General features: G+C 61.9%; 1 protein-coding gene across 3 annotated transcripts; it reads left to right on the top strand.

The window, feature by feature from the left end:
- Window positions 1-1250: 1250 nt before the first annotated feature.
- On the top strand, window positions 1251-26290 carry FLNA (filamin A). 3 transcript variants are annotated; one of them, XM_074359332.1, is made up of 48 exons: window positions 1251-1408; window positions 4268-4755; window positions 7827-8075; window positions 8164-8261; window positions 8383-8530; window positions 8942-9060; window positions 9153-9230; window positions 9321-9483; window positions 9573-9773; window positions 10318-10455; window positions 10540-10663; window positions 10780-10916; window positions 11018-11211; window positions 11379-11492; window positions 11581-11724; window positions 12418-12541; window positions 12625-12785; window positions 12872-12962; window positions 13043-13212; window positions 13484-13601; window positions 13701-13963; window positions 14191-14788; window positions 14873-15046; window positions 15128-15290; window positions 15368-15528; window positions 15624-15794; window positions 16203-16326; window positions 16417-16573; window positions 17257-17446; window positions 17602-17625; window positions 19951-20198; window positions 20303-20398; window positions 20578-20680; window positions 20761-20901; window positions 21009-21137; window positions 21332-21505; window positions 21602-21763; window positions 21864-22067; window positions 22144-22296; window positions 22413-22535; window positions 22657-22923; window positions 23076-23213; window positions 23414-23529; window positions 24062-24194; window positions 24603-24779; window positions 24949-25167; window positions 25252-25455; window positions 25801-26290. In XM_074359332.1, exons 2-48 carry the CDS (start codon window positions 4383-4385, stop codon window positions 25986-25988), a joined length of 7944 nt encoding a protein of 2647 aa, XP_074215433.1. In that variant the 5' UTR covers window positions 1251-1408; window positions 4268-4382; the 3' UTR covers window positions 25989-26290. The 3 variants fall into 3 exon arrangements, with proteins under 3 accessions (XP_074215433.1, XP_074215436.1, XP_074215434.1); XM_074359333.1 differs by having other exon boundaries at window positions 1258-1408; window positions 4347-4755; XM_074359335.1 differs by lacking the exon at window positions 17602-17625.
- The last annotated feature ends 261 nt before the right edge of the window (window positions 26291-26551 follow it).

Raw genomic sequence — 26551 nt, 5'->3', positions numbered from 1 at the left:
ACGTTGCTCAGATAGTAACAAAAGTCATAAGATGGTGAATATTGTGAAAATTAATGTGTAGGAGGTGGTCACAATTAATATGTACCAGTGAGTGATTAGCTGACCAAAAGCCTCTCAAAGAATGCCTTGTGTTCCAAGCCTAGAACACACCAGTTTACCTTGGGACTATTGGCATGGCTAGTTGGAGATTCAGCTTGCCTTGATTCTAGTGGTTTTCAGGAACTTTCAACACAAGGAGGAAAGGTCTTTAATTTATTACGATCTTTACTAGAGAACAGCTGGTGCTTACAAACCTGCATTCCCTAGACCTGGAAGAAGTAGAGACCCAGAGATGCATGTGGGGAGCCTTGGCCAGGAGCTTTCTCCCTCCACCCTTTTTCTTTCTCTCCTTTAATGCAGTGGAATAGAATAGGAAATGTCAGAGTCCTTTTCAGGTAGCAAGGGAAAGGCTCATTTTGTGAACCACCTGTTTCAGTTACTTGTGTCACCCTGTGTGTGTGCACACAAGTACTGGCTCAGGATGTACAGTGTAGTTCTTATTGGGGTTTGCGGGCAAAAGGTTTAAGACACTGCTTTATGTGGCCTTCCCCAAGAAAGTGATACTTGCATTGAATACGAAGCTACCAGGAAATAGGCACATAGAAGAGGAAGAGGGAGCCTGGCAGTGCCAGGGTGTGGCTGTGCTCACCCAGTTCACAGACCCTTGGCTCTGTGGCTGCCCCACTACCACTGCCCACTCCCGGACTTAAGGACTGCACCTAACCGTGCTCCTGAGAATTCAGTCCGTCTCTGTTGCCCCCGCCCAGGCTTGGCACCCAGCGGGGGCCAAATCAGTGGCAGTCAGGATGCTAGCTCATCCCGGGTTTCAGGTCCCTGGTCCATGGTAGATTTTTGGCCGTAGGCGCTCAGTGAACACCTGCAACGGCCCGTTGCCCACCTGCACTCCAGACGGCAGACTCCGACTTGCCTGGCCAGCCCAGGCTTGAGGCAAAGGAAGGGAGTCATGACTATGGGCCACCTGGAGGAGGTGGCCTTTCCTGCAACAGGGGCCCTGCAGACCCTTAGGGCTCTTGAGGAGAGCACCCCCCTCGCCGGTCGGTGAGCTCATAGGGCGGGGGGCGTCGCCAGGCGGCCGGGGCGCTGGAGCTCGCGGCGCGCCCCCGCCCCCCCCGCCCCCGCCCCCGGCTCCTGGGCGATTTTACCAATTAAGGCTTTCTCGCCGGGCCGGGCCGGGCCGGGCCGGGCGCGGGGCGGGGGTGCGGCCAACAAGAAGGCGGGCGGCGGCGGCCCATTCGCGTGGAGGCGCGCGGCGCGCAGCGGACGCCAGTGGAGCCCCGAGGCGCCCGGTGCGGGCTCACAGGCAAGCCAGGCGCCACCCCGCGGTCGCCAGTCGTCCGCAGGACAGCAGGTGAGGCCTCCGCGGCCGGCTCCGAGCGGGATGGTCACGGAGCTGCTCGCATACCGAGGGCGGGGGTGGCGAAGTCCGGAGGCGAATCCTGAGAACTCAGGCGCGGGCGCGCACCCAGGCCGGGGCCAGGTGCAGCTGGGGTGCCTTCCCTTGGGGCCGACTTACCTGGTTTACCTGAAAATCTGTGTGTGCCTGGGAGTGTGGGAGCCCAAAGTCACGGGGGTCCCTGAGAGAGAGGGAGTCTGAGCGTTTGGCAGGACACAGGCTCTCCTGCACGCCGGTGAGCTGGCCGCTGCATGGCTATCTGGGAAGGAGGGGCCCAGAGAGCAGGACATTGTGTGGGCTGAGGGCGAGTGGCCACGTGGAAGGACAATTCACAGCCAGTATGCTTCCTGGGAGGGCGACAGTGGGTTCCTCGCTGGCACCAGTCCTCTGGGTACCAACTGCTTTGGGCACAGGGAGTTGGCTGCCGGGCTGCTGTGCTCTGTGGGAGGTCAGGCAGGGGTGTGGCCCGCACAGGAAGCAGGGGCTCCTCCAAGAGGCCAGATTCCCAGGCTGGGTCCTGTCCCAGGTTGGCTCAGAGCTGGATGTTCACTGCCAGCCAGGATGCAAGCAGCAACATCCCCAGATTCCCATGCCACCTGGGTCCAGGAGAAGTAGGTGAAATCCGATGGGAGAGCCACCAGTATGTGCTCCAGGGTGCAGGTCAAGATGGGAACTCAGGACTTAAGTGCCCTCACCTGCCACCTGGACTTGCCTTAGTGGCCCATCCTGCCATTCTTCGACTTTCTTCACCAGCTGAATCGCCCCTGTGGGAGGGCCTGGCCTGGGGTCTGAGGACTGGGGGTGGGGTGGGAGGCGGAGTGTATCTAACATCCAAGAATCTACTCCAAATAAGGGAAAATATGAAAGAGCTGGATTTTGGCTTCCAGGGACTGCTGGATCTGGGGGCTTTGGGATGGGGCGCCATCTGGTGGTGATATGACGTCCCCTAGGGACAAGAACCTTCTACATCCCCATCCTTTATCACCCCCAAATAGGGAAAACCTAGGGCTGGAAGCCAGGATGCCCAGATTCGGTCCCCTTTTCTGCTGGAGTTGGCTACTGGTCACTTACTCTGACTCAGTGTCCCTGCTCTCTGAAGATTAAGGAGTGAACACAGATGACCCAATTGGATGGCACTTATAAAAGTGAAAATCAGTTCTCAATGGAACTCTCTCCTTGGGAACTTGCTTTCCAGTGGGACAGAGGAAGCAGGACAAGTCTCATCTCCTCTCGAATGGGGCCTGGTAGGGAGCAGTCCCCCCTCTAAAGGTTTCCCTCCCACCTACACTCCAGATCCCAGACACTGTGGTGTGGAATTTTGTGCAGGTGTGCAGGTCAGGAGAGGAGAGTGTACAGGTGAGCCTCAGACTGAAAAATGTCATTTGGAACCCCTACCACCACCATTGGTGAGGAAAAACCAGTGGGGTGACAGGCAGCCCCTAAGTGAGCATGCAGGAGGGCAGGGGAGACGCTGGCTGGGACTACAGCCCCACTGTGGGTGATGTAGACACCGCAGGTTGTGCGGCGTCAACCATATTTGGGCATGACATGCCAGCTGACCCAGGGCCTCCTCTCCCACTGCTCTTTAGCAGATAATTTAGTTAGTACTAGTCTGCAGCTCAATCTAAGAATCAAGCAGGAGGGGCAGAGACATGCTCCTCAGACACAGGCCACACTCCTCAGCAGGCCTTGGCAGCCGTCATGGTGGTTTGCCCCCTTCAGTCCCCTAGCCCCTGTGTCCCGGGGGCCCCCTCTGCACCACGTGACAGTGAAGCCCACCCAGACCCAGGTGCACAGAGCCCATCAAGCAGTTCCTCAGGGAACCACTGCGCAGGTCCCTCTGGGTCTGGAAGACACCCCCCCCCCACCCCTGCCCGGCCGCCTCCTGGGTCACACTGGCTCAGGGCCCATTCAGACAGGAGAGGAAACCCCTACTGCCCCAGGTGGACTGCTGGTGGGTCAGACGGACACTCGCTGTCTCTGCATGCGTCACCCTGCGGCCTCTGCCAGTGCCCATTGGCACGCCCTGCCCCTTTCAGGGCTGCTTGCTCCTGGATCGCCTGTGGCCTCCTGGCCCAGTGCCCCATTTCCTCCTGGGTGGAGCGGGTTGGGAGGGAGGCAGGCGGTGGGGACCGGCGGGCGCAGGTGCGCAGCCCAGGGCGGTGCAGAGCGGGCAGGCCGGCTGGGGCAAGGAGTCTGGGGGGCGGCCTGGGGTCCGGGCGCCACGGGCTCCGCTGGCGTGGCGCACGCGCGCACAGCGCTGGCAGCAGCGCCTCGCCCGGACCCGCGCTCTCCAAGGGCTTGCCCTTAAGATCGGGCCCCTTCATGCTGCTGCCGAGCGACCGGCTTGGGCGCGGCCAGGGACCCCCAAGCGCTGGATCTCGGAGGAAGGGGGACCGCGAGGGCTGCGGGGGATCTGAGCGGAGCCTACGTCACTCACAGAGGGCGAGCCACCCCATCCCCCGCAGGAGCCGTGGGGAAGGAAAGTCCCTTGTAAGGTGTGCCCGCTGGAGGCCAAGTGGTCCAGTGCCAGACACAGCTCAGCCTTTCCTCGCTGCAGCGTTTCCTGCAGCGCAGGCGCGAGACCGCAGGGCTTGGGCGCAATCTTGCTTGCTTGGGGCCCAACGACCCTTCCTGGAGCTTGGGGGTCGGGTCAAAACCATCCGGGCGGAGGGACTCAGGGGGGCATTCCAACGGGCGGGGTGGGGCGGGGCGGGTGCGGCCCCGAAGCCCCACCCGCAGCCCCGCCTCACGGCAGTTCCGCCTCCTAGTCCCGCCCCCTGCCCGCATTTAAAGGGCTCGCTCTTTCCGTAGCGCAACCTCTGCTGTCTGCATCGTCCTGGGCTCGCTGAGGTGCCTGCGACTTTAATTAAAGGGCCGTCCCCTCGCCTAGGCTGCAGCACCGCCCCTCGGCTCCTCGCGCCTCAAAATGAGTAGCTCCCACTCCCGGGCGGGCCAGAGCGCTGCGGGCGCGGCTCCGGGCAGCGGTACCGACACGCGAGACGCTGAGATGCCGGCCACCGAGAAGGACCTGGCGGAGGATGCGCCGTGGAAGAAGATCCAGCAGAACACATTCACGCGTTGGTGCAACGAGCACCTGAAGTGCGTGAGCAAGCGCATCGCCAACCTGCAGACCGATCTGAGCGACGGGCTGCGGCTCATCGCGCTGCTCGAGGTGCTCAGCCAGAAGAAGATGCACCGCAAGCACAACCAGAGGCCCACCTTCCGCCAGATGCAGCTCGAGAACGTGTCGGTGGCGCTCGAGTTCCTAGACCGCGAGAGCATCAAGCTCGTGTCAATCGGTGAGGGCGCGGGCCTCCCCGTGGCGCGGGGAGGGTGAGGGAGGGGGACTCCGTGCGTCTTCCCATCTCCCGGGGGCTGACCCCTGGCAGACACCCTCTTAAGCTGCGGCGCTGACCCGGAGGCTCCAGGGGCCGCCCAGATGCATGTGGGCCTGGAGAACAAAGGCTCGCTGGCCAGCGGTGCGTGCGGACCGCTAGGCGCCCCGCCCGCCTGTCCCGGCTGGCCCACGCCCAGGCTGAGCTCACATCCTCCGCAGGCCGCGCCCCCGCCGCTGCGGCCGCGGTGGGAGAGGGCCTAGGGGGGCGGGCACTGGCCAAGCTCTGGCCCTGCGCCCAATGCCCCATCTCTAACGAGGCGGAGGCCAGGGCTCTGCACCCCCTAAAGCAGTTTGGAGAGGGCAGTCTGGCCTTCAGGCACCCCTGTGGTTCCTAAACAGGGGATGGAGCTTGTGGGTTCCATTATCTAGGCCCCCCACCCCCGCTAAAGATGGGGGGCCTTAATTTAGATCTCCCCCTCAGAACTAGGGGGCCAGAGAGGACCATAGCTATTGAAAGACAAGATGGGTCTGTGCGCTGGCTAGTGAAGGGAGCTGGCTTGTAGCCTACTTAGACACCAAGTTACTGTTGATTTCTGGCCAAACTCTTCCATGTAGGACTTGCCTTCCTGCATCTAGAATGCAGGAGTTGGTTGGGAGGTACTCCAGCATGTGCTGGGCTCACTGCCGGCCCAATGTCCGTGTCACCGGGCTAGTGAGGCTGGAATTGACCAGACCTACTGCATCCCGGGCACTTCTTAAGATGGGAGCCGCTCAGGGACCAACACCAGAACTGGTGACTTGGGGAGGGGGCTATGCAACAGGGAGGGAAGGGGCAAGAGCTGTTTGTTTTCAGAGGCCTTTCAGATGTCCCTTTGGCCCTGGCATGGTCCATGCTGAGCCTGGGAAGGTGAGGGACCGAGACTCAGGTTCCCCCAACCACTCAGGGCAGGTCTCAAGGGCCCCACCACTTTCTTTGGAATGCACATCGTTGAGGCCGAGGAGGCCCACCCCTCAGTCCCAGCCTCAGTCTAGCCAAGCTGAGTCATCTCTGAGCCTTGGGGGGGGCAACCGGATGTGGGGAGGCGGGCCACACCCCAGTTGTCTGGGGGGGGGTCTCGTCCTCCCCCCTCCCTTCTCCTCTTGTGAGCTGGCTGGAGCAGGCCTAGTTCCCAGAGCTTTGCCATATAAGGCAAAAAAATGTTGGAAAGCGGCAGTGATTAGGGGAGGGAGGGGTCAGGCTGCCCCGGGGGCTGGGGAAAGGAGGTGGGATGGGGCGGGGCCATCCAGCCCGTCATTCTCTCAACCCGGGGCCCCGTCCTTCCCTCTCTCTTTTGTGAGGTGGACAGGGAGGGCCTCGGCCAGTCTCCTTTGGAACAGGGGGAGGGCCCAGCCCAACCTACCAGGGCTGATGAGCTTGGCCTTGTGTGTCCTCTCATGGGTCACAGTGGGCCTCAGGCCTCCTGAGGTCTCCTGTACAAGACTCAGGATCCTGGGGGTGAGAGCCTGGTGGGAGGCCCCAGCGGGTCCTGTGCTCTTGGTCTTCTCTGAACCTTCCAGTCACCCCTAGCCTGAAGTCCCCTCTCCACCCTCCCTTGCTTGCCATCGGGGGACAGTGTTAGGTAGTGGTGTGCGACCAGGAGCAACCCCAGTCCAGGAACATGCTTTGAGTAGCATGGCGCTGGTCCTCAAACTGCTGCCTGCTGGATTCAGAGGCTGCCACATTGATGGACCTTTCCGAGGCACTCATCCCCTTCTTCCCATTCCCAAGTTGACCCACTCAACAAGTATTTTCTCCTGATTATTGGGGGTAGAGGGTGGAGCATGCTGGCAGGAATTCCAAAGATGAGTTGCCCTCTCCCATTCTTGGAGCACCACCCCCAGCCCCCAATCTCAGGAGGAGGCTGAGACCCAGAAGGGCCTTGGGTGGGGCTTAGAGCACAGAGAGGTTGCTATAGTGATGGGGTGCAGGGTGCCCGCCCTAACCACTTCCCCTGTGGTGAGCTTGGTGGCCACCAGCTCTCAGCCCAGTGGCCCGTTAGGTGGCGAGAACAGGCAGCAGCCGAGCACACTCTGCTGAGGCAGCGGGACTTGGGGACCCCACCCATGACTTCTGCCACCCAAACTCCCGAGCTGAGCCCTGGGCGCCCAACCCAGGCTCACTGGCTTTGCTCCTCCTCCTCCTCCTCCTTGGGCTGGGTGAGGGGCCCCTGGAATGTGTCCTGCCCATCATCCTGGCTGGCAGGCTATCCCTGCTGGGCCCCAGTGAGTCAGGGCCCTGCAGCCCAACCACTGGTTCCTTGGGGCTCCCAGCCCCTCCCTTGCACCAAGGCCTGCTGCCCAACTCCCAGCTGGGCTCTGGGGGGAGGGGGAGCACTGAGGAAGTGGTGGGGGGTGGGGCTCGCACCCTCCACCCAAAGGGTCCTTGCTCAACACCTCTGCTTTCCCTGCCGTCCACCCACTCGCCCTGGGGCAGCAGTTGTATTTCCCAACCGCCCCACCCGCCTGCCTTCCCCTTCCTCAGCGCCAGGTCAGGGGCTCTGGCATCGAGGCCTGCTGGGGCCTGGCTGCTCCTCCTGCCCATTCTCTGGAGACCCCTGGAGATGGGTGGTGGGCTCATGTGTGGGCAGCTGTGGCGTGCTCATCGGACTCACTCTCCAGAGCCACCATCTTTGGCGAAGGGGACTCCTCCAGAGACCTCCCCTGGCCCTGTCTGCAGCCAAGCTCTGTCGCTTGTCCTTCCTCTAGGGCCCCACAGCCTCGGCTTCCGGCAACACCCCCTCACTGTGCTGTATCATCACCATGTGCCCATGGGTGTTTTCCCTTCGAACCTGCTTCACGCCTTTGCAGGGGCCCTGGGCAGAGAGGGCCCCACCCCACCCTGCGAAGGCCTCTCTCTCCTCCCTGGGGCCTGCTGTGCTCCACACAGCAGTGCCTGGGAGTGGCCTGCCACCCTGTGTGTGCATGTACACATGTGCACAGGGACGCACACGGAGGCCCCTGCCTGCCTAGCACTGCCACTCCTTTCCCTCACAGACAGCAAGGCCATCGTGGACGGGAACCTGAAGCTGATCTTGGGCCTCATCTGGACCCTGATCCTGCACTACTCCATCTCCATGCCCATGTGGGATGAAGAGGAGGATGAGGAGGCCAAGAAACAGACACCCAAGCAGAGGCTTCTGGGATGGATCCAGAACAAGCTTCCACAGCTGCCCATCACAAACTTCAGCCGGGACTGGCAGAGCGGCAGGGCCCTGGGTGCCCTGGTGGACAGCTGTGCCCCAGGTGAGGGGCGTGGGCGTGCTGGGGCAGACCGGATGGCCCACCAGGAAGTTCTGTGGGCCCCCGACTCACCACCTTCCTCGTGCCTCAGGCCTGTGTCCTGACTGGGACTCCTGGGACGCCAGCAAGCCTGTGAACAATGCACGGGAAGCCATGCAGCAGGCTGATGACTGGCTGGGCATCCCTCAGGTACACCCCTACTTGACCACTCGGGGCCAACCAGGGGCCGAGATCCCGGTGGGGGGCGGTGGCACGCCCCAGGAACCTGAGGCTTAGAGGCTAAATGGCCCCTGTCTTCTGCCCATGGCAGGTGATCACTCCTGAGGAGATCGTGGACCCCAATGTGGATGAGCACTCCGTCATGACCTACCTATCCCAGTTCCCCAAGGCCAAGCTGAAGCCAGGGGCTCCCCTGCGGCCCAAACTGAACCCGAAGAAAGCCCGAGCCTACGGGCCAGGTGAGGGAGCCAGGCAGCAGTGGGTGCTCCTGGGCGACGCCCTCCTCCCCGCGGGTCAGTGTCCTCTCTAAAGTTGAGTCTTGAGTCACGTGGCAGCAAGGTTATTAAATGCCCCCCAAGAGTCAGGCAGGAGTGGGTTGAGGGAGGAAGGACCCATCCGCCTTACTGCGGTGGAGATGAAACCCAGCCCAGGGCGTCATACAGGAGTGAGGGCCCAGGCAAACACGGGGCACGTTCCAGAAAACGGGCCCAGGCCTGTCCCACAGCAGGAACGCAGCTGGGACCGAAGGCTCTGTGCGCTGGGGTTTAAGCCGAACTGACTCGCGCGCGCAAAGCGTGCCTGCTAGGGCTGCGCTGGGGAGGGGGCGGCGCTCACAGCCTGCGTGGGCCTTTCGCGCCCTCCCCCGGCAGGCATCGAGCCCACAGGCAACATGGTGAAGAAGCGGGCAGAGTTCACTGTGGAGACTAGAAGCGCCGGCCAGGGAGAGGTGCTGGTGTACGTGGAGGACCCGGCTGGACACCAGGAGGAGGTAGGGCCGGCGGCATGTGGGGCAGGCGCCACTGTGCCTTCGCTGGCAGGGGCCACTCTCAGCCAGAGCTCACGGGCTCCTTCCCACCCTAGGCCAAGGTGACCGCCAATAATGACAAGAACCGTACCTTCTCTGTCTGGTATGTCCCCGAGGTGACGGGGACTCACAAGGTGAGCCCTCAGGCCAAGGGGAAGCTGGTGGCGAGGGCAGCGGCTGTAGGGCCCCACCCCGCCCTCACGTCCTGCCCCTCCTGCGAACAGGTCACTGTGCTCTTTGCCGGCCAGCACATCGCCAAGAGCCCCTTCGAGGTGTACGTGGACAAGTCCCAGGGTGATGCCAGCAAAGTGACTGCCCAGGGCCCTGGCCTGGAGCCCAGCGGCAACATCGCCAACAAGACCACCTACTTTGAGATCTTCACGGCAGGTGACGGGAGGGTACTGAGGCTGCAAGGTCTGGGGGTGGGGCTGCTGGGGCCTGGAGGCTCTGGGAGCTGAGATGGTACCTTACGGTAGGCGCTGGCACGGGTGAGGTGGAGGTCGTGATCCAGGACCCGGCTGGACAGAAGGGTACCGTGGTGCCTCAGCTGGAGGCCCGGGGCGACAGCACATATCGCTGCAGTTACCAGCCCACCATGGAGGGTGTCCACACGGTGCATGTCACCTTCGCTGGCGTGCCCATCCCTCGCAGCCCCTACACTGTCACTGTTGGCCAAGGTAGGCCAGTCCTGGCTGTCACATGCTGGGTCATTGCAGCCCAGGCCTCCCTTAGGAGGGAGGCAGCCGGGGCAGGTCCCTCTCCATCCAGCCCCTGCCCCATCTCCCTGGGTTGTCTGTGCTTCCACTGTCTGGGCGATGTACTCTCTTTCTTCCCCTGCTGGGGCCCCTCCTCCTCTTCCACCTCTTGCCCCTCTCCATCTCTCTCTCTCTCTCTCCACGCTTTCATCTTCGGAAGAGCTCGCTCCAGCTGTCTAGAAACCTGCTGCTCTCTGCTCTGCCCACAGGGTCAACGGTACTTGGATCTGTCTTCCTCTGGGAGGGGAGGGCTGGGCTGGGGATGGGGGACAGATGCAGATGGAGCAGGTGGGAGGAGGCCTGCCATGTCCTGGCCTCGGCCACAGGTTTTAGGGTCACAGTCCGTTCTGGTTCTTTCTTGCGCATCCTTCCCCACTCTCTGGCCTGATGGTCCAGCCACGTGGGAGGCAAGGGAGGGGTTGCCTAGCTCCAGCTCCTAGCAGCTCAGCTGGCTCTCTGCTCACAGCTTGTAACCCAGGTGCCTGCCGTGCTGTCGGCCGGGGCCTCCAACCCAAGGGCGTGCGGGTGAAAGAGACTGCTGACTTCAAGGTCTACACGAAGGGCGCGGGCAGTGGGGAGCTGAAGGTCACTGTGAAGGGTCCCAGTAAGTTGACCTGCAGCTGGGGTGGGCAGTGCTGGCCCCAGGCCACTGCCGGCCAGGCCTGAGGCCCTTCCTCGTCTCTGGCAGAGGGCGAGGAGCGTGTGAAACAGAAGGACCTGGGGGACGGCGTCTATGGCTTCGAGTATTATCCTGTGGTCCCTGGCACGTACATCGTCACCATCACGTGGGGAGGCCAGAACATTGGGCGCAGGTGAGGCTGTGGGCAGAGCGCTCAGAGGTGGTGCTCTTCTCCCCTGTGGGTTTCGGGCAGGCTGCTGTCCAAGACGGGGCCCCTCAGCCCTCCCTGATGTGGCTCTCTCCTCGCAGCCCCTTCGAGGTGAAGGTGGGCACTGAGTGTGGCAATCAGAAGGTGCGGGCCTGGGGCCCTGGGCTGGAGGGAGGCGTCGTTGGCAAGTCAGCCGACTTTGTGGTAGAAGCCATCGGGGACGATGTAGGCACCCTGGGTGAGTTGGAGGCTGCAATGTGGGTGCCTGGGGGGCAGGGGGCGGCGAGGGCCACCCTTCCCAGGCTCCGGGACACTGATGGAGCTGGCGGCTGTTGTCAGGCTTCTCGGTGGAGGGCCCATCACAGGCCAAGATCGAATGTGATGACAAGGGCGATGGCTCCTGTGACGTGCGCTACTGGCCCCAGGAGGCTGGCGAGTATGCTGTGCATGTGCTGTGCAACAGTGAAGATATCCGCCTGAGCCCCTTCATGGCGGACATCCGCGAAGCCCCCCAGGATTTCCATCCAGACAGGGTAAAGGGCATGTGCCACTGGCCAGGTCTCTGACCTCCTTCTACCTCCGCTTAGGGGCTGGGCTGGGGGCAGGAAGCCTGGGCTGGTATCCCCGGTGGTGTGCTCCTGCCACTCTGTCTACGGTGGCCTGCACTTGGTCTCCTGAGATCTGGGTGGCCTCCCATTAGGTGAAGGCACGTGGGCCCGGATTGGAGAAGACAGGTGTGGCTGTCAACAAGCCGGCGGAGTTCACGGTGGATGCCAAGCACGGCGGGAAGGCTCCTCTCAGGGTCCAAGTCCAGGTCAGGTGCCCACTCATGGGGGTGGGGTGGGCAGGTGCCCAGGCCTGGATACTGACTAGGAGGCCGCCTACTACCGCCTGCCTTCCAGGACAATGAGGGCTGCCCTGTGGAGGCATCAGTCAAGGACCACGGCAATGGCACTTACAGCTGCTCCTATGTGCCCCGGAAGCCTGTGAAGCACACGGCCATGGTGTCTTGGGGCGGCGTCAGCATCCCCAACAGCCCCTTCCGGGTGAGCCTACCCTCTGTGGGCCTCGAACTGGCCTGGAGCCTGCTTCCCTAGGGTGCCTGCTTTGTTCTCATCCAGCTCTGTTCAATAAAACTTGAATAGCCTACAGCTGACCCCTCTTGAACATACACCTCGGTAGTTTTGAGTAAGTTCAGAGTTATGCAGCCATCACCACATCAAAGAGGAGGACGTTTTCGCCATTCCTAAGAGAAACTCCTCCACCCGCTAGCGCCTCGCCCCCCACCCCCGCCCAGCCCTCAGCAACCCCTCATCTGCTTTCCTATAGGAGGTGGCCTTCTGTTCCTGGCTGCTTTCACTCAGCATCCCCTTTTGTGCTTCTGCCTTTTTATTGCTGACCAGCACTCCATTGTACGGAGAGACCACGTTTTACTTATCTGGTCATTTGTTGATGGACATTTGGGATTTTCTCACCTTTTGGCTGTTGTGAACAGTGCCGCTGTGAACGTTCAAGTACAAGTGTTTGTGTGGATGAGTGATCTTGTTTTTCTGGGTGGACAGATTTCACATCTGAGTGGAATTGCAGCAGTACGTAGTCACTTTATGTGTAATTGAGGAACCACCAGATGACTTCCTGAGGTGGTTGCACCATTTTGCTTGCCTGCTGATGGTGGGTGAAAAAGCCCCAGTGGCTACTGCAGGCTGGTCATGCCCCTGCGCTTGCCCCATGCCTTGCAGGTGAACGTGGGAGCAGGCAGCCACCCAAACAAGGTCAAGGTGTACGGTCCAGGAGTGGCCAAGACGGGGCTCAAGGCTCACGAGCCCACCTACTTCACTGTGGACTGCACGGAGGCCGGCCAGGGTAAGGCCCCGACTCAAGAGTGGGTAGGCGAGTGGGCAAGGCATCTCTGTGAGTCCCAGCCTCCACCCCGTCCCCCACTACAGGCGACGTCAGCATTGGCATCAAGTGCGCCCCTGGCGTAGTGGGCCCCACCGAGGCTGATATTGACTTTGACATCATCCGCAATGACAATGACACCTTCACAGTCAAGTATACACCCCGTGGGGCTGGCAGCTACACCATCATGGTCCTCTTTGCTGACCAGGTGGGTGCTGCTGCTCCCGGTCCCTCACTCTGCTGGGTGCTGGGGTGCTGCTCCCCTCTCAGTCTTTCCCCTCCCACCCACTGCAGGCCACGCCCACCAGCCCCATCCGTGTCAAGGTGGAGCCCTCCCATGATGCCAGCAAGGTGAAGGCCGAGGGCCCTGGTCTCAGTCGCACTGGTGAGGACGAGTACCGTGTGGGGAGGTCGCGGGGCAAGACCCAAGGTACCCCTACAGGGTCTCTCACTGTGTCTCCTCAGGTGTTGAGCTTGGCAAACCTACCCACTTCACGGTCAATGCCAAAGCTGCTGGCAAAGGCAAGCTGGATGTCCAGTTCTCCGGGCTGGCCAAGGGGGACGCGGTGCGTGATGTGGACATCATTGACCATCATGACAATACCTATACTGTCAAGTACACTCCCGTGCAGCAGGTAGCCACCCGGCCCCCCGTCGCTGCACCTTCCACCACACCTGCTGAGCCTTTGGGCCTCCTCGCTTGGTGGGCTTGGTGGGCAGCTCTAGGGGCCTTCCCACCCACTCTTGTTTCCTACCTGGTAGGGAGTGGGCATGGGAGTCTGGGGGGCAGTGGGAGAGCAAAGCCAGTGCTTCTCTGATGCCCCCTCCCCATGCCCAATTTGGGAAGCCATGGGCCAGGGAGACCAAGATCATGACCCATGACTCTGCCTTCTGTACCCCTCCCAGGGCCCAGTGGGCATCAATCTCACTTATGGAGGGGACCCTATCCCAAAGAGCCCCTTCTCAGTGGCGGTGTCTCCAAGCCTGGACCTGAGCAAGATCAAGGTGTCCGGCCTGGGAGAGAGTAAGTAGTTGTGTTCCTGGTCACAGTCACTGAGAACATGCCCTGGGGCTGCCTGGGTAGGGCGGCACGGTTCTCTCCCTCTTTTCATCATCTCAACAGAGGTGGATGTTGGCAAAGACCAGGAGTTCACAGTTAAGTCGAAGGGTGCTGGTGGCCAAGGCAAAGTGGCCTCCAAGATCGTGGGCCCCTCTGGGGCAGCAGTACCCTGCAAGGTGGAGCCAGGCCTGGGGGCTGACAACAGTGTGGTGCGTTTTGTGCCCCGTGAGGAGGGGCCCTATGAGGTAGAGGTGACCTACGATGGTGTCCCTGTGCCTGGCAGCCCCTTTCCTCTGGAAGCTGTGCCCCCCACCAAACCTAGCAAGGTAATTGGGTTTTGGGGGGCACCCCATCTTCTCTAGACTCGCCCTCACCCTTTCTCGCTTTTGTCCTTTTGAGCAATGGCCCTGCTCTGGCCTGCCTGTGCCCCTGCCTGTGCCCCTGCCTGGTTGGGGAGGGAAGCTGGAACAAGAGGAGGTAGATGGAAGGTCAGGCTGGGGGTCTTAGGGTCAAGGGTCAGGGAGGTTCTCCTGACTTGCCCCTCCTCCCTCAGGTGAAAGCCTTTGGGCCGGGGCTACAGGGGGGCAGTGCAGGCTCCCCTGCCCGCTTCACCATCGACACCAAGGGTGCCGGCATGGGCGGCCTGGGCCTGACGGTGGAGGGCCCCTGCGAGGCCCAGCTCGAGTGCCTGGACAACGGGGATGGCACGTGCTCTGTGTCCTATGTGCCTACTGAGCCTGGGGACTACAACATCAACATCCTCTTCGCTGACACTCACATCCCTGGCTCCCCGTTCAAGGCCCATGTGGTTCCCTGCTTTGACGCATCCAAGGTCAAGTGCTCGGGCCCTGGGCTGGAGCGGGCCACCGCCGGTGAGGCAGGCCAGTTTCACGTGGACTGTTCAAGTGCAGGCAGCGCAGAGCTGACCATTGAGATCCGCTCTGAGGCCGGGCTGCCGGCTGAGGTGCACATCCAGGACCACGGCGACGGCACACACACCATCACCTACATCCCCCTTTGCCCCGGGGCCTACACCGTCACCATCAAGTACGGTGGCCAGCCCGTACCCAACTTCCCCAGCAAGCTGCAGGTGGAGCCTGCGGTGGACACCTCGGGTGTCCAGTGCTACGGGCCTGGAATCGAGGGCCAAGGTGAGGGGCCGTGGCGTGGGGCAGGGAGCCCAGGGGAGCCCGGGCCCCTGGAGCCCCGCACTTCCTCTCCATGCCTCTCTGCAGGCGTCTTCCGAGAAGCCACCACTGAGTTCAGCGTAGATGCCCGGGCTCTGACGCAGACCGGAGGGCCGCACGTTAAGGCTCGTGTGGCCAACCCCTCAGGCCACCTGACCGAGACCTATGTGCAGGACTGTGGTGATGGCACCTACAAAGTGGAGTACACGCCTTATGAGGAGGGTGCGTGCTGGGGCACCTGAGGGCTGAGGGGCAGGGGTAGGGCGGCCCAAGCTCCTCCTGACCCAGCCCACCCTCCTCCAGGACTCCACTCTGTGGACGTGACCTATGACGGCAGCCCTGTGCCCAGCAGTCCCTTCCAGGTGCCTGTGACTGAGGGCTGCGACCCATCCCGAGTGCGTGTCCATGGGCCAGGCATCCAGAGTGGCACCACCAACAAGCCCAACAAGTTCACCGTGGAGACCAGGTGAGTGAGAGCCCAAGGGGCAGGGGCTGCCGTGGGCCTTGGAACCCCGGGGAGTAACAGCGGTCTGTTTGGCCTAGGGGAGCTGGCACAGGGGGCCTGGGCCTGGCTGTAGAGGGCCCCTCCGAGGCCAAGATGTCCTGCATGGACAATAAGGATGGCAGCTGCTCAGTCGAGTACATCCCCTACGAGGCAGGCACCTACAGCCTTAATGTCACCTATGGTGGCCACCAGGTGCCAGGTGAGGAGGTGGGTCAGCTGGGGCTGGGCTGGGACCACCTGCCCACCCTCCACTGTGTCTCATATGGCTGCCATCCTTCCCGTCCCCCTACCCAGGCAGTCCTTTCAAGGTCCCTGTGCATGATGTGACAGATGCATCCAAGGTCAAGTGCTCTGGGCCTGGCCTGAGCCCAGGCATGGTCCGTGCCAACCTCCCTCAGTCCTTCCAGGTGGACACGAGCAAGGCCGGCGTGGCCCCGCTGCAGGTCAAAGTGCAGGGGCCTAAAGGTGAGTGTTCACATGCCTGGGAGCAGGAGTCAGGTCAGGAGGGTATGGTCTTCTTTGAGGGGCCAGGGAAGGAGACCGGAGGCTCGGCACACAGAGGGTGGGGCTAGTGTGCTGGCAGTTGATGGAGAAGCCTCAGGGGACACTGCTGCCAGTGCCCAGGGTCAGGGGACTGAAAGGAGGTAGAACAGACTGGACGTGGCCACTGAGCAGATGTGGCAGGAGGGAGGGAGAGCAGGGGTCTGAGGTGGCACTCAGGGGCTCAGGGCCATTCCTGGGGACAGGCCAGTGAGGGAAACCGAGGTCTAGACCTGGGTTGGAGGCTGGGTACACAGCCAAGGCTCAGCTTCTAGTGTCGTGGGCCTGGAGGCCCAGGACTAGCTGAGGCTCTGTCTCTGGGACTGGGGCCAGGCCTGGTGGAGCCAGTGGACGTGGTGGACAATGCTGATGGTACCCAGACCGTCAACTATGTGCCCAGCCGTGAGGGGCCCTACAGCATCTCTGTGCTGTATGGGGAAGAAGAGGTTCCCCGAAGGTAAGAGTCAGGGCCCACTGCCTGTGGGGAGGGGCCCCCGGCTGGGTGCCAAAATCCCTTCTGACCACTTTTAACATCCCGGCCCAATAGCCCCTTCAAGGTCAAGGTGCTGCCTACGCATGATGCCAGCAAGGTAAAGGCCAGCGGCCCTGGGCTCAACACCACTGGTGTGCCTGCCAGCCTGCCTGTGGAGTTCACCATTGATGCGAAGGATGCAGGGGAGGGTCTGCTGGCTGTCCAGATCACGGTGAGCTGACCACATGGGTGGCCACCTGGCCCTGCTGTTTTGCAGCTCTGGCCACATGGAAGGCGAGGAAGGGGAAGGTCCCAGGCTGGAGTGGTGGGTGGTGTGGGGCATGCAGCCTGGGGCAGATGGCCCAATCCGGCTCTCTCTGATCTGCCTTGGGAGCTTTGTGCAGGGGCAGGTCCCCTGCCTCTGGGATGGTAATGACAGACAGGGGCTTCCCCACACACGCACTTGCTCACTTCTAACTGAGCTCGTTACGTTACCGAAGCCCTTATAGTGCCTCAACTTGCCCACCTGGAACATTCTCTCGGGCCAGGTATGAGGCTAGGCTGGTGAGATCTTCTGGGGGAGTTCCTCCTAATGCTGGGCAGACCCTGCGGTGGAGGGTGGGAGCTGAGAGGTGCTCATGGGGATAAAGGAGAATGGGTGCCAAGTTTTCTGGCCTTGCCTGTTGTCACATGGGGGAGCACTGGGCATTTGAGGGCTTCTCTTCTGGGCCCTGCCCATGGGGGAGTAAGGGACAGTGTAGGATGCAGGCAGCCGTTTTGGGCCAAGGTGGTTGAGTGGCTCGCAGGTGTCCTTGCAGCAGCAGTGCTTGACCCTTGATGCTTTGAGAGGGCCTGAGGTAATCCCAGGCCTGACTGGGCTTGGGCCAACTGCCTCCCCTGGGCTCTGCCACACAGGACCCCGAGGGCAAGCCCAAGAAGACGCACATCCAAGACAACCATGACGGCACGTACACGGTGGCCTACGTGCCAGACGTGACGGGCCGCTACACCATCCTCATCAAGTATGGTGGCGATGAGATCCCCTTCTCCCCATACCGCGTCCGGGCTGTGCCCACTGGGGATGCCAGCAAGTGCACCGTCACAGGTGAGCCTGCCCGCCAGCGGCCACGGCGCTCAGCACGGGGCTTGGGTGTGCCTGTGTGCAAGGGCTCGCTGCTTGGGGCGGCGTGTGGGAGTGGGGGCCGCCCCCTTGAGTGACTCACCTGACCTTTCTCCTTGCTCTCTGCCCTCTCACCTCAGTGTCAATCGGAGGTCACGGGCTAGGTAAGCTGCTTGCTGGGGCCACTCCCAATGCCCCTCCTGCCCAGAGGGCAGCTTCCTTTCCTCTTCCATGCTGATTCCCAGGACAGTTCCAGCTGCAGCTCTTGGCAGGGACAGAGGGGGGAACTGGAGGGTTAGGGCCCAGGGAGGCCTCCGGAGCTGAGCATGAGCACTCCAGCCCTCCCCTTCTCTGGGCCTCCGTTTCCCCATCTGAGAAGTCGGGTTGCAGCTGAGAGCTTTGGGGTGTGGTGCATCCTGAGAGGCACCCCACTGGGGGCTCTGGGGTCTGGGGATCTGGGCACCCCCGGGAAGTCCCAGGGGCAGGCAGCAAGCCCTTTCTTTTCACTTCCTCCTTCTGTGTTAAGGGCTCTCACATGGGGTCTCCCTCAAGCCATGGGAGTCCCCGGCCCTGGCCGGATCCACAGACCCCCACCCCCACCTCCCAGAGGCCTCTGCATCCCGGGCCGGGGGAGGCGCAGACTGCATGAGTGGGCGGGGCTGGCTAGTAGTGCGGCAGCACCGGCGTCGACTGCTTGGGCGGCCAGCATGGCGGGGCCCGGCCCAGCCTCAGAGCCCCAAAGTGCACTCGGTGGCCCACCCACCCTCCCCACATCCTTCCCTCCCCCTACTCCCTCAGCAGTGACGTTATTCAGATGGTCCCCAACTAGGCATGGAGATCCTCCTGCTCAGGCATGGGAGGGAGAGCCAGCCCAGGCCAAGGGCACCTATGAGAGGCAGTAACTACACGGGAGCCTCGGAAGGCTGCAGGCCTGGAGCTTGGGCGAGGCGGCCAGGGATAAAGTTAGAGGGTGGCTGGGGTTTCGTGGCAGGGGTTGAGGGACTCTGTAGAGCAGGCCTTGGATTTGAGATGACAGGCATGTGTGCCTAGGGCAGGGGGACAGGGCCTTGGGGACCATGGGCAGGGTCAAGACTTAGCTGACAGAGTGGTCTCAGTTTACCTGGCCACTGTGTCCAGAATGGAGGCAGAGAGCCCAGCTGGGGAGCTGAAGTCATTTTTGGACCAGTTGGAGGGGTGGCTTGGTCTAGGCCAGTGGTGGGGGACTTGAGAGGGGAACCAAATTGGGGGGTGTACTTTGAGGATAGAGCAGCTGAGACATGCTGATGGGCTGGGCACTGGGCAGGGGAAGTGGGGAGTCCAGGCTAACTGTGAGGCCAGAAGCCCGAGTCACTAGCTAGACCGTGGGTCCAGGTTCCAAGCAGGGAGAAAATGTGTGGCTGCATGTGAGGTGAGGCCTCCCCGGGCAGGGTGGGCAGTAATGGGCCAGGTCTAGAGCTCAGGAGAGCTGCGGAAGGCCAGCATGGAGCTCAGCAGAGTGAGAGCCCTTGGCAGAGATAAGAGCTCAGCGGCAGGCTGGCTGGGGGTTGGGGGGTCCTTGAACTTAGCCCCTGAGTCGGTTTCGGTGTTCCCTGCTGCTTCCCTAGCAGGGGCTGGGCTACAGAAAGCACTTTCGCTGCCAGGCCTCACAGCCCACAGCCCCCCAAGCCTCCATGGCTGAGCCAAGATCATAACGTCACTGTCCCCCACTTTCCTCGGGCACTCTGGGGCCCTGGAGGCTGCTCAGCTGCTCCGCTCTTGCAACCTAGCAGCCGTGGCTCTGGCTTGGGCGTCCTGTCCCCTTCCCCCTGGGTGCTGCCGCTGCCACTGCCTGCTGCGCTGTGCTGCCTGGGTGCTAACCCTGCTGCCTACCTGCTTCCCTGCTCCCAGCTCCTGCCTGCAACGGGCCATGCCCAGCCGTCCCTTTCTGCAAGCCTCCAAGCGAGAGTTCTCAGTTGTCAGGAAACTCCAATTGCACCTTCAGGCCGGGGTGGGGCGGGAGGCGAGTGTCACATTCTCCCACGCTGCAGCAGGACTCCGCCTCACTGCGTCTGCACACAGCACTGGGGGCCAGGCCGCAGGGGCGAAGGCAGCTGTGGACCCAGCTGGAGCACTGGCATTGGTCAGTGTGGTCCATGGCGCCAGCTGAGGCCAAGTTGGCAGGGGAGGTGGCGGCCAATGCTGGTGCCCTGACAGCATGTGGCCCTCCAGGCCCTTCCTTCCTCTTAAGACACCTGAGTGCCACCCGTCAGGCCTTCCCCACGTAGGGGATTTCCCCAAGATAGCACTGCCTGGCTTGAGGTGGCTCAGGGGAACCTTTCCTGCCTTCTGAGAAATCACTCACCATCCCAGCTTGGAGGGGGTGGGGGCAGGAGGCCTGGCTATGCTTGGTGGCAGTAAGAGGCCTGGGCGGGTGGCAAGTGGACAGGAGCAGCCCGAGCACCAAGCTCATGCACCGGCCCCCACTTTGGGGACCCACCCTGCCCCACCAGGTGCTGGCATCGGCCCCACCATCCAGATTGGAGAGGAGACAGTGATCACTGTGGACACCAAGGCGGCGGGCAAAGGCAAGGTGACCTGCACCGTGTGCACACCCGACGGCTCTGAGGTGGACGTGGATGTGGTAGAGAATGAGGACGGCACCTTCGACATCTTCTATACGGCTCCCCAGCCTGGCAAATATGTCATCTGCGTGCGCTTTGGTGGCGAACACGTGCCCAACAGCCCCTTCCAAGTGACGGTCAGGAGGGGCCAGGGGTGAGGGGTCTGGGCAGGGCCTGGCCTGCCCCCTGCCCTGGGGCTCACCTTGACCAGAGTCTCTAGCTCTTGTACGTTGCTCTGCAGGCTCTGGCCGGAGATCAGCCCATGGCACAGACCCCACTGCGGCCTCAGCAGCTGGCCCCACCATACACCTATGCCCAGGGTGGCCAACAGACCTGGGTATGGCCTGGCCCACCTCTTCCTAGCTTACCTAGCCCTAGGGGACACTTGGGGACTGGCCAGCTGGGTGTCCCGTGTGGCCCTCTTCTGCTGCCTTTGTGGAGGGACCCCATATCCTCCCACTTGGGACTCCCCTCCCTTCAATAGCTCCCGACCCAGGCCCTTTGTGTCCACTGCAGGCTCCAGAAAGACCCTTGGTGGGTGTCAATGGGCTGGATGTGACCAGCCTGAGGCCCTTCGACCTTGTCATCCCCTTCACCATCAAGAAGGGCGAGATCACCGGTGAGCAGGGCGGGAAGGAGCTCTAGGGAGGCCAGGGTGTGCCGACGGGCTGCCCTGACCCCAACCCCACTGCCCTGCAGGGGAGGTACGGATGCCCTCGGGCAAAGTGGCGCAGCCGGCTATCACCGACAACAAAGATGGCACTGTGACTGTGCGCTACGCGCCCAGTGAGGCTGGCCTGCATGAGATGGACATCCGCTACGATAACATGCACATCCCAGGTGCGTCACGCAGCCAGCCGTCACCACCTCACAGGGGCCTGGGGCTGGGGGAAGGACTTGGGGACAACCCAAGGCCCCCATTCCACATAGCCCCCTTCCTGCCTTAGGAAGCCCCCTACAGTTCTACGTGGATTATGTCAACTGCGGCCACGTCACAGCCTACGGGCCTGGCCTTACCCATGGGGTGGTGAACAAGCCTGCTGTTTTCACGGTCAACACCAAGGATGCAGGAGAGGGTGAGCGTTGGCTCTAGTTTTAACCTGCCTGTGTGTTGCGAGATGCCATCATCTGATAGAGAACTGTATGCTGGAGACACTCCCCAAAGGGCATTCCCCACCCTGCCACCTGGGCCTCTCCTTGCCTGTTGGGGCTTCTCATTGGTGCAGTGTCTCCGGTCACAGTTCCCACCCTCACCCACAACTCTCTCCAGGGGGCTTGTCCCTGGCCATTGAGGGCCCATCCAAAGCAGAAATCAGCTGTACTGACAACCAGGACGGGACGTGCAGCGTCTCCTACCTGCCTGTGCTGCCTGGTGACTACAGCATCCTGGTCAAGTACAATGAGCAGCACATCCCAGGTAGCCCCTTCACTGCCAGGGTCACAGGTAGGTGGTACCTGGAGCAATGACAGAACGAGGCAGGTGGCAGGGTAGGCGTAGTCTCCCTCTGTGCCTGTACACACAGTGACTGTCCCCCGCCAGGTGATGACTCGATGCGCATGTCCCACCTTAAGGTGGGCTCTGCCGCTGACATCCCCATCAATATCTCGGAGACAGACCTCAGCCTGCTGACAGCCACTGTGGTGCCGCCCTCGGGCCGGGAGGAACCCTGTCTGCTGAAGCGGCTGCGCAATGGCCACGTGGGTAAGAGGCTGGGGAGCCGCACCTTCTGGAAAGGAAGGAGGCTGGCAGGGGGTGGGCAAACCTTTCCCCGGCTGATGGCCCCACCCTATGTTGTGCCCAGGGATCTCGTTCGTGCCCAAGGAGACAGGAGAGCACCTGGTGCACGTGAAGAAGAATGGTCAGCATGTGGCGAGCAGCCCCATTCCAGTGGTGATCAGCCAGTCGGAGATTGGGGATGCCAGCCGCGTGCGGGTCTCAGGCCAGGGCCTTCATGAAGGCCACACCTTTGAGCCTGCAGAGTTTATCATTGACACCCGTGATGCAGGTGGGCAGTGGTGGCCTGGAATCTGGGGTGGGACCACTCTCTTTGGCCTCCTAACTCAGGCGTATCCCTCCTGCAGGCTATGGTGGACTTAGCCTGTCCATTGAGGGCCCTAGCAAGGTAGATATCAACACAGAGGACCTGGAAGATGGCACATGCAGGGTTACCTACTGCCCCACAGAGCCTGGAAACTACATTATCAACATCAAGTTTGCCGACCAGCACGTGCCTGGTGAGGGCAGTGCCCACGCACCTCCCCCATGGCTGGGCGACCCTCCTTGCCATACTCTGGGCTCTGCCTGCAGAATGTAACCTGTGTGGGATGTGGGCTGTGTTTTCTTCCTACAGGCAGCCCCTTCTCCGTGAAGGTGACAGGCGAGGGCCGGGTGAAAGAGAGCATCACACGCAGGCGACGGGCTCCTTCCGTGGCTAATGTTGGCAGTCATTGTGACCTCAGCCTGAAGATCCCTGGTAGGAGCTATAGCGGGGCCAGGGAGGGGTCCTGGGGAGTCCTGGCTGCCAGCCCTAGGTGGCCCCAAGCAGAGGGCTGGGACCTGGGTCTCCTGCTCACCAGGCTACCCCTCACCTACAGAAATTAGCATCCAGGACATGACAGCCCAGGTGACCAGCCCATCAGGCAAGAGCCATGAAGCTGAGATTGTGGAAGGTGAGAACCATACCTACTGCATCCGCTTTGTGCCTGCTGAGATGGGCATGCACACAGTCAGCGTCAAGTACAAGGGCCAGCATGTGCCTGGGAGCCCTTTCCAGTTCACCGTGGGACCCCTGGGAGAAGGAGGAGCCCACAAGGTCCGTGCTGGGGGCCCTGGCCTGGAGAGGGCTGAAGCTGGAGTGCCAGGTAGGCCTACTTCCTGAGGGGCTCTTGGTCTTCTGGGGGAGGGTCGGGGGGTGGGGAGGAAGTAGCCAGCAGCCATGCTGGTCTCAGCCATGCTCAGAGAGGGCTGAGGCCAGGACAGCAGCCCTCCATGAGGACACACTACTTTCCCACAGCTGAATTCAGCATTTGGACCAGGGAAGCAGGCGCCGGGGGCCTGGCCATTGCTGTTGAGGGCCCCAGCAAGGCCGAGATCTCCTTTGAGGACCGCAAGGATGGCTCCTGTGGTGTGGCCTATGTGGTCCAGGAGCCAGGTACTGAAGCCCTGGCTGGGGCTGGGGAGGCAGTTCCTGGGTGTGGGTATTGGTCTGGGTCTATGCAGACAGCCCTGCCCAGCTCCCACCCTTTACTGTGAGGTCCCAGGGCCACTTAGGCTGTTTGGGAGAGACAGCAGGTTTGAATGCTGACAAGTGGGGGCCTCCCAGCATGCCCTCTGTTCTCTCTCCCTGTCCAGGTGACTACGAGGTCTCAGTCAAGTTCAACGAGGAGCACATCCCAGACAGCCCCTTTGTGGTGCCTGTGGCTTCTCCGTCTGGTGACGCCCGCCGTCTTACTGTTTCTAGTCTTCAGGTGAGACACTGAGAGAAACCGCCCGTCTGGGGCTCCTGGGCCCGGCCAGACCAGAGCCGCCGCACAGAGCAGGCCTTGGCCCTGTGTCAAGTGACCCGCCCAGCCCAGCTCGGGGCGCCGGGCTTCTGCTCTGGCCGGGTGCAGCCCACGCTTGGGGTCGGCAGGAAGTACCCCTGACCGCCACGTGGAGTTTTTCTCGTGTCTCAGGTCTAAAGGCTTTGAACAGAAGCCTGTGCCCCTTGAGCACCAGGGCTGAGGTTTAAAGAGGGACAGCCTGCTAGGGCTGCATGCTGCCCGCAGGGCGGGGCCACCCCGCTTCCTGCTGCCCCTGTGTGTGAATGTGGAGCGTGGGTTTGGGAGTGGCGGGGGGTGTGCCTGTAGCTTGCTGCCCCTTGAGAATCGGTGGCTCTCCCTCTTTAAACCAAGTTGGACGCCAGATGGGTAAGTGCAACCCTGTGGGCCTTCTGCTTCTGGGGCCCTGTCTTCCCTTGCTCCAGCCTCAGCCCCCTAACCACATCTGCTATGCTTCCAGGAGTCAGGGCTAAAGGTCAACCAGCCAGCCTCTTTTGCAGTCAGCCTGAATGGGGCCAAGGGGGCGATCGATGCCAAGGTGCACAGCCCCTCAGGAGCCCTGGAGGAGTGCTATGTCACAGAGATCGACCAAGGTGAGGCCCTGTCCCTGCCCGGCCACCCAGCCATCTGCCCTGGCCCCGCTGGGAGCAGTGGGCTGCCCCCGGGCCCGTCCTGCTGGCTGGAAGCAGGCTGAGAGTACAAAAGGCAGACAGAGACTCTGGAAGCAGCCCGGACAGGGCGCAGATGCCTGGCTTCTTCAGCCAGGCAGTCCTTTCCCCTCGTTACCTAAGCCCTTGGGGATCTGGCTCAGCTTCACCCCTGAGGCTTCAGGAAGCCTGTGCTGTGGAGTGTGGGTGTCTAGCATGGTCCCCAGAAAAAGCTGAGTGGGCCACCTAAAGCTACTGGACTCACTCTGGTGGACAAGGGAAGCTCCTCACAGATGCCACATGCTCGGTTGGAGGAGGGACCCCAGCCCCACAGCATGCTCCTCTGTTCCTCAGATAAGTATGCCGTGCGCTTTATCCCACGGGAAAATGGCATTTACTTGATTGATGTCAAGTTCAACGGCACCCACATTCCTGGAAGCCCCTTCAAGATTCGAGTTGGGGAGCCCGGGCATGGAGGGGACCCAGGCCTGGTGTCCGCCTATGGAGCTGGCCTGGAAGGCGGCATCACAGGTAGGTCAGTGGATGCAGCTTCTGGTGTGTGAACGTGGCTGCTAGGGCCCCTCCTCCCAGCTCTCAGTGACAACAGGAGGCGTGTGGAGGTGACCAGGCTACACTGGGCCTGGGGCGGGGGGGGGGGGAACAGGCTGGACCAGCTCTGCCTAACCTCCTGTGCCCCCAGGGAGCCCAGCTGAGTTTATTGTGAACACAAGCAATGCAGGAGCAGGTGCCCTATCAGTCACCATCGATGGGCCCTCCAAGGTGAAGATGGATTGCCAGGAGTGCCCTGAGGGCTACCGCGTCACCTACACGCCCATGGCACCTGGCAGCTACCTCATCTCCATCAAGTATGGCGGCCCCTATCACATTGGGGGCAGCCCCTTCAAGGCCAGAGTCACAGGTGAGCCATGCACCAGACTGCTGCCACCCACCCAACTCAATGCCTGGCACTCTGGCCACCTGACCCACCTGCTCTGCCCTACAGGTCCCCGTCTCGTCAGCAACCACAGCCTCCATGAGACATCATCAGTGTTTGTAGACTCCCTGTCCAAGACTGCCGGTGTCCCCCAGCATGGGGCCCCAGGCCCAGGTCCCTCCGATGCCAGCAAGGTGTTGGCCAAGGGTCTGGGGCTAAGCAAGGCCTACATGGGCCAGAAGAGCAGCTTCACGGTGGACTGCAGCAAAGCAGGTGGGCACCCAGGCCCCAGCCCTTGGCCAGTGCCTGGGAACATGGGAAGGGGTGAACTGGGGGTGGGGCAAATGCCTTTTGGGGCATGGCTGTCACTTCTAGAGCAACTTCCCACCTGGGCTTCCCTACCATCTCCTCTACCCTTCAGGAAAGTGCCTTCGAGGAGCTAGAGTTTCCCCTATTGGTTTGGGGTGGGGGTGCTGGCAGCTTGGCAGAAAGGGCTGTCACCTGAAAATGGGTGAGGTGGGAAGGGGAGGCTCCAGAACAGGAGGAGAGATCAGTGCAGTCACAGCTGAAGGGAGGGGACTTGGAGCCTGGAACTGAGGCCCCTTCCCCTACCCCTAGGCAACAACATGCTGCTGGTAGGGGTACATGGGCCGCGGACGCCCTGTGAGGAGATCCTGGTGAAGCACGTGGGCAGCAGGCTCTACAGCGTCTCCTACCTGCTCAAGGACAAGGGGGAGTACACGCTGGTGGTCAAATGGGGTGATGAGCACATCCCAGGCAGCCCCTACCGTGTCCTGGTGCCCTGAGCTCTGTGCCAGCCAGCAGCTCCCAAGATGAGAAGTGCCCCTGCACCCACCCTCCGCCACCCGAGCAGCAACCCCACCTCAGCCCTGGAGCCCTGGCCACCCTGTCACTGCAGCAGACCCTGCCCTGTGCTGCACTCACCTGCCTCCACTCCAGCAAAGGAGAGAGGCGAGCAGAGGGAGCCCTCTGGTGGCCCTGCCTATCTTCTTTGGTTCTGGGAGGGGTGAGGGGTGGGGGTCCTGTGCACAACCACCTGCTAGTTCTCTTCCCTAGCCAAGAGGAATAAAATTCTGCTTCCATTCTCTTGGGAGTGTCTCTAGCTTTCTGGCAAAGGGCCCGACAGGGTGGATGGAAGTGTGGGCCCAGAACACAGGCTGCTGGATCTCCAGGCCAGCCCCCTCCGACTGCCTGGCCCCCGTGGCTCCTGCTTCCCAACACCTTTGCCCCAACTACCCAGCCAGCCACTACTGACTCCGGGAGGCTCCATCTGCCTTTGCCTCCTCTCTGCCTCCTTGGGTTCAGGGCAGTACGGGGCAAGGGGTGTATAGTCCCCCTCAGGACAGGG

Source organism: Camelus bactrianus, chromosome X, assembly GCF_048773025.1.
Source record: "Camelus bactrianus isolate YW-2024 breed Bactrian camel chromosome X, ASM4877302v1, whole genome shotgun sequence".
Taxonomy (NCBI): domain Eukaryota; kingdom Metazoa; phylum Chordata; class Mammalia; order Artiodactyla; family Camelidae; genus Camelus; species Camelus bactrianus.
This window is presented reverse-complemented; position numbering and strand designations above follow the sequence as displayed.